General features: G+C 45.1%; 1 protein-coding gene across 3 annotated transcripts in view; it reads right to left on the bottom strand.

The window, feature by feature from the left end:
• SMC6 (structural maintenance of chromosomes 6) overlaps window positions 1-13,607 on the bottom strand; it is a 918,345-nt gene that overhangs the window by 375,804 nt on the left and 528,934 nt on the right. For all 3 annotated transcript variants that reach the window (XM_085610645.1, XM_085610644.1, XM_085610643.1), the window contains exon 19: window positions 5,425-5,505. In XM_085610645.1, coding sequence (XP_085466771.1) covers window positions 5,425-5,505 — 81 coding nt within the window. The remainder of the gene's footprint in view (window positions 1-5,424; window positions 5,506-13,607) is intronic.

The raw sequence follows: 13,607 nt of genomic DNA, 5'->3' as shown, positions 1-13,607 counted from the left end.
CCATGTTATGTTAAGTGAAGAAGAGCCAAATCGCGCCCTGGACAAAGTCTTAAACTTACAAGAAAAAGAAAGATTTAACAATCCGCAATTATGAGGCATTGTTGATGGAGAGCACCTACGAGGTTTTACAGAGTTTATGTTATATTATTTTGATTTATAGCGCGCATGGATACTCATGAGTGTCCCGGCACGAAACCAACAAAGGAGGAGAGTGTCTGTTTATCCAAAATGTATACAAGGCATTGTCACAAAAAACAAGTGTTTGAAAAAACTATTATGAGTACAGAATGTGTATCAGCTTAGGACACACATGCTTTGAAAAGAAATATCCTGTTGCCAATAATTCTCATTTATTGCAGTTATTTTGAGCAGAAAGTAAACGCTACATCAGTATTGAGGCGCTCATAAGATTGTCGCACACTGAACCGTGTTTCTTTCTCACCATAAACCACTCGGCCAAGCCATGATAGGCTAAAATACTGGTGTGTATTAGGACTCTCTCTCCTATCACTCGCTGTTTTAATGCTAGTCTTTAATCCTGAACAGTGCTCCGCTCCCTTTTAGATAGGTGCACGCTATAGAATGTCACGTGCAGGTGATAAAGGTTCAAGATTTTTGGTTGGGGAAAGGCCTCTGAAGTTTTTCAGAGTGGGAGACTGCTGCAAATATTTTGGGTGGGGATAGGCCTTTTAAGAAACGCGCAGGTCAAACATTTGATATGTATTCTTAGAGGTGAAGATTCAGCAGGTCTTTAGAACAGATAGCCACACTGGGAACAAAATATATTTACTACATGAAGTACATACCAGGAGGCAGTATTGTAAAGGCAAAAAGTATGAAAACCTCCTGAAGAATAATGTGAGAAAATTATAGTATGGTTGTAGGGACAAGCACCATGTTGATAGCCTGATTGCAATAGTGCATGAGGGCTGTGCTGGAATAATGTGCGCTACTGAAAGGAAATGTGATCTGTGTCTGGACTATTGGTTCCTTTGTTTGAGTAATTATGCAACTTAAGGCTGGCCCAAGGAATGCAATGTCAAGTTTGTTGAAAAGCTATCTTTTGACGGACCTTTCATTTTGAGGGGCAAGAAGTTAGTCTTCCCCCAAAGCGGTGCAGACATATTTGTTGATTTTTGTCCACCAGCTATGGCTATGGATAGGGATAGGGATGTGATGACGCTGGATTAGAGGTGTGTGACCTGTAATGGAAGTGATAAACACTTGCAAGGAAGCACTATCCACTGCAACACTTAGAGCGGAGGTAAAGTGGCTGTCTACTTCCTTGGCTGGTACCAAATACAGTCATCTGACAAAAGATGTGTTATTGTCTTACTTGACTATTACTCAAAGTGGTGTAATGCATGTTTTGTAGGGACCCAAAATAGGAGGTTAGTGGTAAACGTGATATATTTGAAGAAGCTTTTCCTGTATCTAGCAAGTGGATCCTATTTATTTTAGGAGAAGCTGGAATTATACATATGTCTCCACTGAGCAACAATATGACAAAAACACTAAATACTTGTATATGATGAGCAACTATATACTAGATTTAACTGGTTGGAGTTCTTCACGTATTTCTGTTGGAACATGGGATATCCCACCCCATCAGATATCCCGCTCCATCACCTCAGCACAAAGTGCGAGTGAGCTTCAGGATGAAAGGACAGTGTTTGTAAGGGGGCAGGAAGGCAGTATCATTGCCTAATTGAGGAGAGGAGCATGTCCAGAAGAATGTTCATCTGACCATTTTCAATAGTGAAATATATTAGGTCATTTTCCAAACAAGAAGCAGACAATCCGTAGAACAAGAAAAGGGGTGAAGAAGAGTTTGGTCATGGTGGGTGACACTGTGTTACCATGACATATAGGCAAAGACAGAGGAAAGTTCAGTTGTCTAGTTTCTGATCCAGATGTGAGAAGCTGTGAGAAAAGTGTGCAACATAAGCTGTGGTTGTGCCAGATTAGTTGGACAAAAGGCAGTGTATTGAATATGAAGGGTTGACAGTAGAGTGGGTATAACTAGCGGAGAACAGAACCCCGTAGGCACTAATCATGCGCTAGGATCTTCTGTGTCCATCAAAGTAAGTTGCACAATTTTTATTTTTTTGTGCTGTTAAGGTTTTTGAGGTGCTCTGCTTTGACGAACAAGTTACTTACCTTTGATAAAGCTCTTTCAGGTAAATACTCCATATAGCAGCAGATTCCTATTTAAAAAAAATATTTCCCAGGTGTCAGACTGGATCCAGAAATTTTTCAGCAGTACCTCTGCAGCCCCCATGCGGCTCAGCACAGATGCCGTTCCGCTCCGGAAATTACATGTGGGGAGTATATAGATGCCACTTCTGTGTGCTGACGTCAGTTGCTTACAAGATTGTCCACTCCCCTAGATACAGGGGCACAAAAGCAAATTGGTGATCCTAGACTTGGGATCTTATTAATTGATAGAGTACACACACAGAGCGGGAAGGATGGGAGATTTTGGCAGGATGGATAGAATTTCCCTCGATCCGTATCTACCTTCTTCTCAACGCAATATTTGTTTCCCGTGTTATTGCGGACCCCAAAGTTTGACAGCGCTCTCTTCACTCTGTGGCCCCTTGACCCACTTTAATCTCCTCTCTCACCCATTTTAGTCCGCGAGTGTAACTGCTTTTGAAAAAGCTACGATCAAAATGGTTCCCAACACATGTTAATGTACTGGTCTCTACCTGCTACCTTCAACATTTGCTGCATTGGGGCAGCAGTCTCCCAAGCTTCTGTACCAGCGACTCAACTCTCAATTCCCCCTACTGCAGTGAGGGTCTTTCTCTACCAGCCCGACTGTCCCTAAGATGGCCGCCATGAGTGGGCCCTTCACCAAAGCTCTCCCCTTCTCCCCTTGTTGGGGAGGCATCCAGCATCTGTGCTCTGGAGTTTCAGAGACCCCTCTGAGAGAGACCACAGCGACAAAGGAGTCACACACAGCAGAGGATTGGGAGTGATCATACTGCAGCTCAGAACCCAGCACCGCACACCGTGTCTGGCGCTCACGACAGAACATTTTGACGATGCCCCCCTAGGCGGAATCTAGAACCTTCTGTATGTACAGCGGTGCCCGAGCAACCTTTGGCCGATGACCGGTGGAGCTGTCCTATACAGCCTACCCAGCCGGACGTCGGACACTGTTTTTCCTAGTCTCCCCGTTGTATTTCCTACCCTCTCTCTCCTATGTTTATGCTATGTTTTTGTAACTCATGTAACTATGCTCCAGCAACTGATGTAACTTTGTAACTATGTTTTGAAACTATATTCTTCCTCATGTAAAGCGCTCTGATACCTTCGGGTCTAGCTAGCGCTATATAAAACTTTTCAAATAAAAAAATAAATAAATACCTGGGCCCGCTGAACCAATTTGTCTGGGACGAAGGTAGGGGTCGGTAGAATAACACAAAGAGCCTGAAGCTCACTCACAGTAGTAATAGTAAGGAGCTGTACAGGAGACCTGTGAAGCGGCTCAAACGGAAATCATTCAGACCAGATAAGGTCCCATTGAGAAATTAAAGAGGAAGAAGTGGGGGAACATGCGTTGCAGCCCTTTCATAAATCGCATTACAATCAGTGACAAACAACAAGTGCTGATATGGCAACGGTAAGAAGGCCGAAAGATAACCCTTAACTGTGCCCAAAGCAAAGTCTTGCTGGACAACAGACAGAACAAACAAGATAACATCAGACAACTTGGCCTGGAGGAGGTCAATCTGGCTTGTGCCGCACCAAAGCACATATGTGTCCCAAGGACAGGTGTATACACTTTTAGACGAAGGACGACTTGCTGCCAAGATTTTATCAACCACCTGCAGAGCAAAGTCAAAGGTATTCAGCTGTCACAGCTCTATCTCCAAGCATAAAGGTGAGATTGCAAAGTTCCAAGGTTCAGAAGTTTGAACTGTTGCTGCAACAGCAGGTCCTCCCAGAGGTACAGACTGATCAGAGGACATGTGCTCAAGCCCATACCACACTCTCCATGCTCATTCCAGAGCAACGAGGATGACTTTGGTCCAGTCAGTCCGGATCTTCTTGAGAACTCGGAGCAGGAATGGCATGCAGGAAGTTGTCGGCAAAAAGGCATGCAGGAGTCCCAAATTCCACCAGAAGCAGAATGTGTCTCCTAGCAAGAGATGGCTCGGAAACTGCAATGCACAGAACTGCTGACATTAGGCGTTCTTGGCGGTGGCAAATAGCCTGAGCCAAGGTTCGCCCAAATCACAGAAACTTCCTTGTGCCATCTCAGCTATAGGATATTGATGTGGAGCTGGGACTCCACCAGAGACCAGAGGCCTCTGATCTCTACCTCTCCCAGATGGCTGCCCCAACCCAGAAGTGATGCATCGGCCACCACTGTCTGCTATAGGTGGAGAAGGGGGAGGGGCCGCCGCTGACCTATTGCCGTCCAGCAACCACCACTGCAGATCTTTTGCAGTCTCCTCTGATATCTGAACGTGGTCAGAGAAGTCCCCTAGACATTTGGCCCAGTAGGACTTTAGATCCCACTGCAGAGCCTACATGTCACCTGGTCACCTGGCGTACTCGACCAGCAGGGTACAGAACAACATCAGTCCAAACAACCTCAGACTCAACTTCACTGAAATCCAGGACCGAGGTTGAAAGATCGGGAAAGGCACAAAACAGAACCATATCCCAAGTGGCTCCAATGAAGGGGAGCGTATGGTAAGGAGTCAGATTTGGCTTTGCCACTTTGATAGTGAACCCCAAAGATGACATTAGGTTCGCTGTAGTCTGGAAGTGATTGACAACTGCCTCGGGAGAGCCTGCATTCAACAGCCTATCATCAGACTACTTTCTGAATCAAGTGTGATTTATATAATCATGTAATGCACGTTTTTGGTAATTTGTGTCTTTTTTGTCTTGAATATTTCTATAGGTTTCTTTTTTTTGGAGGGCGAATAGAAGAAGAATTGGGTCCTAGCTCCTGGGGGCTGGAAGTAAAAAGGAATTTTCAGACTGGAGGAGCTGGCCTCCACTAGCTTCCTCTTTGTGCAAAATTTGTGTAAAAAATAACTGTTATTCAAGGCACCTCAGTTGTGCGCCCTGGTTTACAAGCAAATGTAATTGTGATTTGTGGTACAAAGAAAAAACGTTAACATATACTATATAAAACAATAATACCCAAAATATTTAAATCTAGGTTTCATGCTACACGACAAATTCAAATGTGAAACTTTAAAGAGCCTGAAATAAAATATAAAAGCAGCACCACATTCTAAAATTACGAACCTTAGGTAAAAGAAAAAAATGTAAACAACCAAAATGTTGAGAAAGCAGTGTGCCAAAATAAAAAAAATATACTGAAACATCTGTTTACAACTTCTAATGTTCACTACACCAACGTACATCAAGATATACTACAAAATAAGAACCTACCAATGTAGAGATATCCACGGAATGGTGTTCTTCAACATTTTCTAAGTCTGTGATAGCAGCACGTATTTTTCTAATTTTCATCTGAAAGGAGTAAACAAACAGTAAATTAAGGTAAGAAAGCAAAGAAAACGTAATTTTGTGCCTGCCTTCCCTAAAAGACTTTCACACCCTTTGAAGAGTTTGCATCAAACATATGGTTAAATAACATGAATTCACATTATTGTTTAGGAGTTGTCAAACTGCATGATAACAAGTAGCTATTTCTAACGCTAATCCTATCTTGAGTTTTTCGTTTATATTTACAATTTTTGTTTAACTTAGGCTCCTTATAAAAACACATTCCTTCTAACTAACTGCAAAAATACTGATGTCATTCAAATGAGCTATAACGTGCTACATTTCCAAAACTAGACATTAGAAAATCACAAATCCTTAGATTGTAGGGTACATGGCCCACATTTGGTCGTTTTTATGAAAATTCTGATCGTAAAGTGTATATGAAGCATTCCCAAACCTAACATTTGCAATGCAATAGGTCTCGCATTTACACGAGTTTGAGCTATTGGCATTGTAAATGACAATGCCTTTTATTTATCTTTTGGTTTTTAAAATATAAATAAAAGGCATTGCCATTTACAATGCCAATAGCTCAAACTCGTGTAAATGCGAGACCTATTGCACTGCAAATGCTTGTTTACACTGTTGATGTGGTTTTTACTTCCGATATTGCGAGGTTTGTGTGAAAATGACATTTGTTCTGCATTTTGGATGGAGCAAAAAGGGACACACATACCTGCAAACCACTAAAAACATCTCAAACAAATCAGGCATGACATTTTTTTAATAATGCATATTAATAATGCATATGCCGCAATTCAATAAACTACATACAAATGAAATGTAGGCGAAACTAAAGAAATTGCATACAATTTTACGGTTATCCCTGTACTTATAATGTTAACCTTTTAATCAGGGAGCAGTTTCTTTAATCTTTCAACACTGCTTGATCCCATATTTATGCAGTCACATTTCACTGGGCAAGGATAGCAAATTGATGCTTTTTGAAGTCCCCTGTTCCTTGAGTATGACTCACACAATGTTAAATTGAACGGATCTGTTGGATTCACCACGGGCATGTTTTTTTTTATTTTCCACTTTAAGTGCAGACAGACTCAATCCCTCTATGACAGTTGTCTGCTCCTCATCTCTCTTTTGAGAATGAGCTGTTTAAATAGCAAGAGCACACGGCAGCAGTGAACCTGTTTGATCGCATGTAAACCCTTATCCCGTCACTTTGATGAGATTGCTTTTAGGTAGCTTCATGCAATAATAATTGCGCCATCAAATTATAATAGTTTTTTTATGGAGGAAAGAAAATGGGCTAAAAGGACCCACATAAAATATTTAAGAACCGTGATATAAACATACACAATTTTTTATATACATTTTATTAACATTTCTGATGCCTCTGAAGGGGTTAGATTGGCAGCACGGGCAAAATAAAATCAACCTGGTCACCTCGCATCGCCAGCCGCGCTCCCACGCTACAGTACTGGGGGACCCGCTGACCCACAAACGCGCCATCCCTTTTAAGGAGCGGCTTGCTTCTCAGAGAAAAAGCACTGCAAGGCCGATTACAGAAATACCGCGTAGAGCTCCGGCTTCAGAGCTACGCCGTCGAGGCATGAGAGGGACCACGAGCCCCCTGGCCATCCTCTTGTCATTGTTGATGAAGGAGAGAGAGAAGGCGCCAATTAGCTGCACACGTGTACTACTGCGAATAGACCTAACTGGAAGCCTGGCAGAGGCTGCCGGTATCACAGACACGCTGGTCACCGAGCAGCCGGCTGACGTCAATGCTGTCAATAACTAAAAACTCCATCCAATTTGAGTGTGTTGCAAAGCAGGAACATCATTTTAAAATAAACCGAGCTCGGTGTCCCTGAAACGGGCGCCGCGCTCGGTATTACATTTGAAAAAATAATAAGCAACTGAGCGCCGTGTCCCTGGAGCGGGCGCCACGCTCTGTATTAAAGTTTGAAATTAAAATAAAAAAAACACAAAACAAAATGCAAATTAGGTTAGGAAGCAGCTGCCATTACCGAAGCTGGCACCCCGTGCGTGCTGTGTCCCTTAATTAAGTAAATAGTTCTCTGAACTGGTAATGAAAGCTCCCTAGTTAGGACACAGTAAAAGATCGAGTCCTCATGAGCGGTACCAAATGGAGACATGGCAGTAACAAGGAGGGACTAACAATCCTCATAATAAATCGGAAGCCAGCATTAACCAAGGATAATCACACCAGCCAATAAAAAAGTATGGGTGGAGAGTGGGCGAGGCTTGCACAGCATACTCAATTACTGCATGTCTCATAGAGCGAGCAGCGCATGCGCACTGCCGCTAGGCTCGACCTAAAAATGAAATGACAGTGTTTCAGCAACATCAGAATTCTCTCCTGTACCATGCAAACCCTATCGAACAGTCTTGGCATTACATGTTCCTGCTTTCAATATGTCTCAAATGTTACTAGCGGTTTATAAACCCTCCTTCCCCCAAGATGAAGTATATAAAAAAAAAACACTATTATTAACACCTTTTTTATTTCCACTGACACATTGATTTTTGAGTCCTAAATGCCTTCTGGTATTAGATTGGTAACAACACGAGTGTGTCAGCAGTAGGAAATTAAAACACAGAGGCCCTGAGAAGGTATTGGAGCCTTTTCCTTAAAAGCAATAAGCAGTGTTGACCGGGACGGTAGTTGGGGGAGATGGCCTGCATATTGTGTGGGTCATTTTGGGTAGCTTGGTGTGAAAGGTTGTGTGCGCGCCTACTCTAGTGCGGAGACCAATATCAGTAATGCGGGGTGGCTTCTCTAAGGAGATGGTGTGTTGAAGAAGGGGGTCAGTAGGAAGCTGTGGGGAAGGAACTCTGGGGGAGGGCTGCTTATTGAGGGGATGAACAAGTTACTTGCCTTCGGTAACGATGTATCTGGTAGAGACACAGTCTAGCCGCAGATTCCGTAACTTAGAATATCCCCAGGCGTTAGATTGGATCCGGAAAACATTTTCCCCAGCAGTACCTCTGCACGCCGGGGGCGGCGTAGCTGAGCTTCATCCTGACGTCGTCCACGGAAGTGACGTCAATGGAGTCATATAAGACCCCCCCACCCTCCCCCCGGCGTGCTGACGTCGGTTTTCTACAGTGAAACTTTTCCGTGCCACAACGCGGAGTCACAACAAAAACTGCGAGAGTATAAGAACAGTGTGTCAAAAAAGAGCAAAACGTTTGAAAATAACAGTGATAAAAAAATCATAGAAAGATAAACAACACCATGTTGAAAGAGTACTCAAAACATGTAGGGACTGAAGTGGGCGGAGCACTCGCCCCATCAAAAGTCCCATTTAAGCAAAGAGCCGTGCCCCCCCTCCCCCAAGGGCAACGGCAGTGGAAACAAATGGCATGACGAAGGAAAGTTTAGAACCACAGGATGGAGCTGTATGAAAAACAGACTAACCACAGGATGGAATTGTAAAGGACCGCAAGATTGGAACAACATGACTCACTGCAAGTGACCAGAAGTGGACAACCACACAGAACGTTAACCACACCCCCTACAGTGACCTATGAACTGTAGTATAATCAAACAGAATCTCAACCCCAACGACTGTAGCATATACAAGGAGCCCCCCAAAGAAATGGGCCGAAACAGACTAGGGTGGAGGGAGGGTAGAAAAAGTGAGAAACTCCACGCTGGAGGAACCCAGGAGGAGCATCACTGAAAGCACAGAACCCAGCCACCCCAAAACGACAATGGGTGGAGGGTGTGAGAAAGTGCCATCTTTCTTGCATGCTATGCCCCCACTTTTTGCTGAATTGCTGATGTACTTTGAATGAGTGTGCCCTGGGCTCCTGCCAATCAGGTACCCAGGGACTGTGTTCCTTCCCTAAAACTGCATGAAGCCTAAACCCAATTGGCATCTCTGGCCACATGTCAGCCCCTGGTAAATGGTACCCTAGGTACCCGGGGCCCTGTGACCAGAGAAGTCCCCTAAGGGCTGCAGCACTTATTGTGCCACCCTTAGAGGCCCTGTACCCTGACACACACACACACACTGCCTTTGCAGACAGAGTGTCATGGTGCAGAACAAAACAGAGAGTCGACATGGCACACATCCCTGTGTTCCATGCCCACAATACACACTGCCCTGGCATACCTCAGTCACCCCTCTAGCTGGGTGCCCTATGCCAGTGGTGTGGGTACAGGTGCATGAGCCCTGTACCCCTAGAGTACCCAGGTCTATTCCTGGGCACTGTAAGTGCAGTGCTGCCATTAATAGTATATGGTGCTGGGAGGTCCTCATCACGAACTCCACAGCACCATGATGGCTGCACTTAAGACTGAAAAGTTTGATATCAAACTTCTCAGCACATTAAACCCACACTGATGCCAGTGTGGGATTTAATGTAAAATGCACGACAGAGGGCATCTTAGAGATGCCCCCTGAAGCTAACCAACAACCAGCGTCCTGACTGAGAGGCTGCCTAGGCTGCCACTCAGCAGACATGTTGCTGGACCCCTGGGTAGAGATCCATCTGCTCTCATGGGTCTGCAACAATGCACGTCCTAGGCGAGGTGCTAGGTCACCTCCCCCAGGATGGGCGGGGAAGCTTCAAAGGCATGCCACCTTTGTGAGCTTCTCCAGGCCACTTGCTGTACTCAGCAACTGGCCTCTACCGGTTCTGACCCCCACTCTGGCGGGAAGATCGGTGGGAAAACCGAAGTGAGGAAAGGGGGAGTGCCAGCCTCTGCCAACACCACCCCTCAGGGTGGGGGAGGCGAGGTGAAGCACAAATCCGGGCTTTCGCCATCTTGAGGATGGGGAGCCCTACCCAATCAGGACTAGGCTCCTGCCCCCCTCCCACTGGAAAGTGGCAGGATAGGGGGTGTACCCACCCCAGGGAAGGGACCCATTGGTCCCTGACCTCTACCTACCTGTAACGCCCCTAAAGTTAGTATTTAGGGGCACCCTGAACCTTCCTTCCTCAGATCCCGAATCCGAAACAAGAAAGAAGAACAAGAAGAAAGAAGACCCGCCTTGCAGCTGCTAACAAGAGGACGACACCAACTGACTTGGCCCCAGCCCTACAGGCCTGTCGACCCTCGAACCTGCTCCTGCTAAAACCCGGCGTCTCCAGTGGTCAGCAACCTCAAAAACCCCGGAGGACCGGACTGCCTTGCTCATCTACAAAGACTGGGACTCCCACGAGCAGTGGTTCTGCTCAAAGCAAATAACAAACCCCTGGTGCCAGCCAGGAACCGCGACTCCTGCACACACTGCACCCGCCAAGCCCAGCCTGTGCCTGAGTGGACAAAGACCCTGAGGACGTCCCCCCGGCGACTGTGACCAAGAATCCAGCACCCATGGACCCCCCTCGACGCTCATGACGACGCCTGCAGCCTCAGAACCAGGGACCCCTCCAGCCACGACCAGCAGAGGGTAAGATTTCCCGACGTGAAAAGACACCCCTGCACCCGGCGCCCTGCGGCCCCCTGTGCCCAGCACCTGGGTGCCTACCTAACCTACAGCTTCCCAACTTACCTCTCGAAGTGGTGGTCGCACCTGAAGCTTGCAGCCTTTGTTCGTCTTGTAGCTCCTCCATTGAAATCCATTGAGCGCCCGATGGCTCAAAAGCACCCAGCCGCCCGAGTGCCCCTGGGAGTGCAACATCTATCCTAATCTACTTCCCCACTTGCCCTGAGTAAGTGACCAGGAGCCCAGTTCCCACAGCCGCGTGGCCTGCCTGCTAGCAGCCACCAACCAAAGGCCCACTTCCTGCCATAGGCTGACATTGGGCCTAACTCTCTCTGCACCCGGCTGCCCCTGTGCCTCTGAGGGTGTAACAACTGTGCCTACCTGGCCCTGGGAGACCCCTGAGTCTATGCCCAGAACCTTAACTCTGCCAGTCGAGTACTTACCTGAAAGCCGATAACTCACTTTTTCTCCTTAGGGTAACATTGACTGGTTTCACTTGGAAATTCTTCTAAGTGTCGAGTTTTGAAACTTTAAAATATTCACTAAAAATCAACCGATCAACGAAAACGAAATTGCTCACCTGTTATCAAGAGAGATCCCAGTGCTGGATCTTGGTGCCCAGCACTGACCCTGAAAAGTAATTACAACCGTACTTACCGATAACTTGATTTTCCTCTATAGGATAACATTGCCTGGTTTTTGACAGAAATTCTTCTGTCGATTATTGAAACTTACAAATATTCCTTAAAAATCGCCTGTGTAACAAAAACGATTTCTTTCAACTGGTTACAGGAAATGCACCAGGGCTGAATCCAGGATCCAGCCCTGAGTAAGAAAATCATACGCAAAGTAACTAATATTGCATTTACTTAAAAATCCCCATTGAGCTCAATGTTATAATTGTGTTTGAATTGTGTTGCCTATTGCAACAACTGTAACTATTGCATTCAAAAGTCTATTGCCTATTGAAGGTATTTAACTAAAGCATCTCATTCTGAGAAAGTATATTTTGATACCTACTTGTGGTTCTAAAATAAAACAACAATATATTTTTATATACAAACCATTGGCTTAGAGTTCAGTTCTTGAGTGTGTGAGACCATTTGCTGACTGAGTGTGTACAACAAATGCTTGACACTGTCCTCTGATACTGCCTTACTGCTCGACCAAGCTACCACTTTAGACAGTAAGGTTATATCTAACTTTAGCCTCTGCCAAACCTCTGGGGACTGAGGACTCTGTGCACACTGAACCTTACTTCGGTGCAGTATATACAGAGCCACTTTCTTACATTGGTGGATCAGCGGTGGGATGCAAACCAGCATTTGTTGGACCACTTGGTTACCATCTGATCACACGACAGAGCTCTTAAAATTGCCTTTAGAATTCTGATTACCTAAATTGGACGTTCCAAAATACTAAAAGTCTTGTCAGGGCCTTGCTTAAGTACCCTTAGAATTTTAGAGAAATAAAAGTCACTGTAGTCAAGGGTAGAGGGTTATAACTGTCAGGTTAGAATGTCTAAAAGAAACCCAGCTATTAGTGAAGATAATACCATGCAGGACCTGGTGGAGGAGCTCGACCTCACATCTTACTTACACTGGTCTTTCAAGGAATTAAGGTCCCTATGCAAACTAAAATGTATACCAATGGGCCTGCATCCAACCAAACAAGGGCTCCAGCAGTTCCTGGATGAGTATGCAAAGGACCACCCATCTGAACATGGTGATGACCAGACAGATGAGGAGAGGGAAGAGGATGAGGGGGATAATGACCCCCCTCCAGTCATCCCTAGGGAGGAAAGGGCCCCCATACCCTTAACTCCAACAATAAACCTCTGGGGACCTAGAGACCACATAGATGGACCAGGTCTCAGAGAACACACCTGGGAACTCCCCAGTGAAGAGGACAGCTTTTTAGCAAAGCTGGCCAAAAGATTAGATCTGGAGTCCAGGCTCTTGGCTCTAGAGAAAGAAAGAAAGAAAGAAAGAAAGAAAGAAAGAAAGAAAGAAAGAAAGAAAGAAAGAAAGAAAGAAAGAAAGAAAGAAAGAAAGAAAGAAAGAAAGAAAGAAAGAAAGAAAGAAAGAAAGAAAGAAAGAAAGAAAGAAAGGAGATGGGTTTAGCACCCATGAATGGTGGCAGCAATACTAAAACTAAGGATTGGGAGGAAGCTTCTGATCCTAAAATCCCCAAAGGGATGGTCTCTAAATTTGAGGAAGGTGATGACATCACCAAGTGGTTCACAGCCTTTGAGAGGGCTTGTGAAATGAGAAGAGTAAAGAAACATCTCTGGGGGACACTCCTGTGGGAACTGTTCTCTGGTAACTCTGGGCCAGATGCAGGGTCCTATGACCTCATGAAGAAGACTCTGATTGAGGGATTTGGGCTCACCACTGAGGAGTATAGAATTAAATTCAGGGGGGCTCACAAAACCCAGACCCAGTCCTGGATTGATTTTGTAGACTACTCAGTAAAGACACTGGATGGTTGGTTAACTGGACATAATGTGCATGATTTTTCTGGACTTTACAATTTTTTTTATGAAGGAACATATACGAAGTAATTGCACAAATGAAAAGTTGCATCAGCATTTGGTAGACATAGGTCTAATTTCTCCCCAAGAATTGGGAAAGAAGGCAGACCACT

The sequence above is a fragment of the Triturus cristatus genome, chromosome 6, assembly GCF_964204655.1.
Source record: "Triturus cristatus chromosome 6, aTriCri1.1, whole genome shotgun sequence".
In the NCBI taxonomy this organism is placed as follows: Eukaryota; Metazoa; Chordata; class Amphibia; order Caudata; family Salamandridae; genus Triturus; species Triturus cristatus.
The sequence above is the reverse complement of the archived record's forward strand: the minus strand, read 5'-3'. Positions and strand labels throughout refer to the sequence as shown.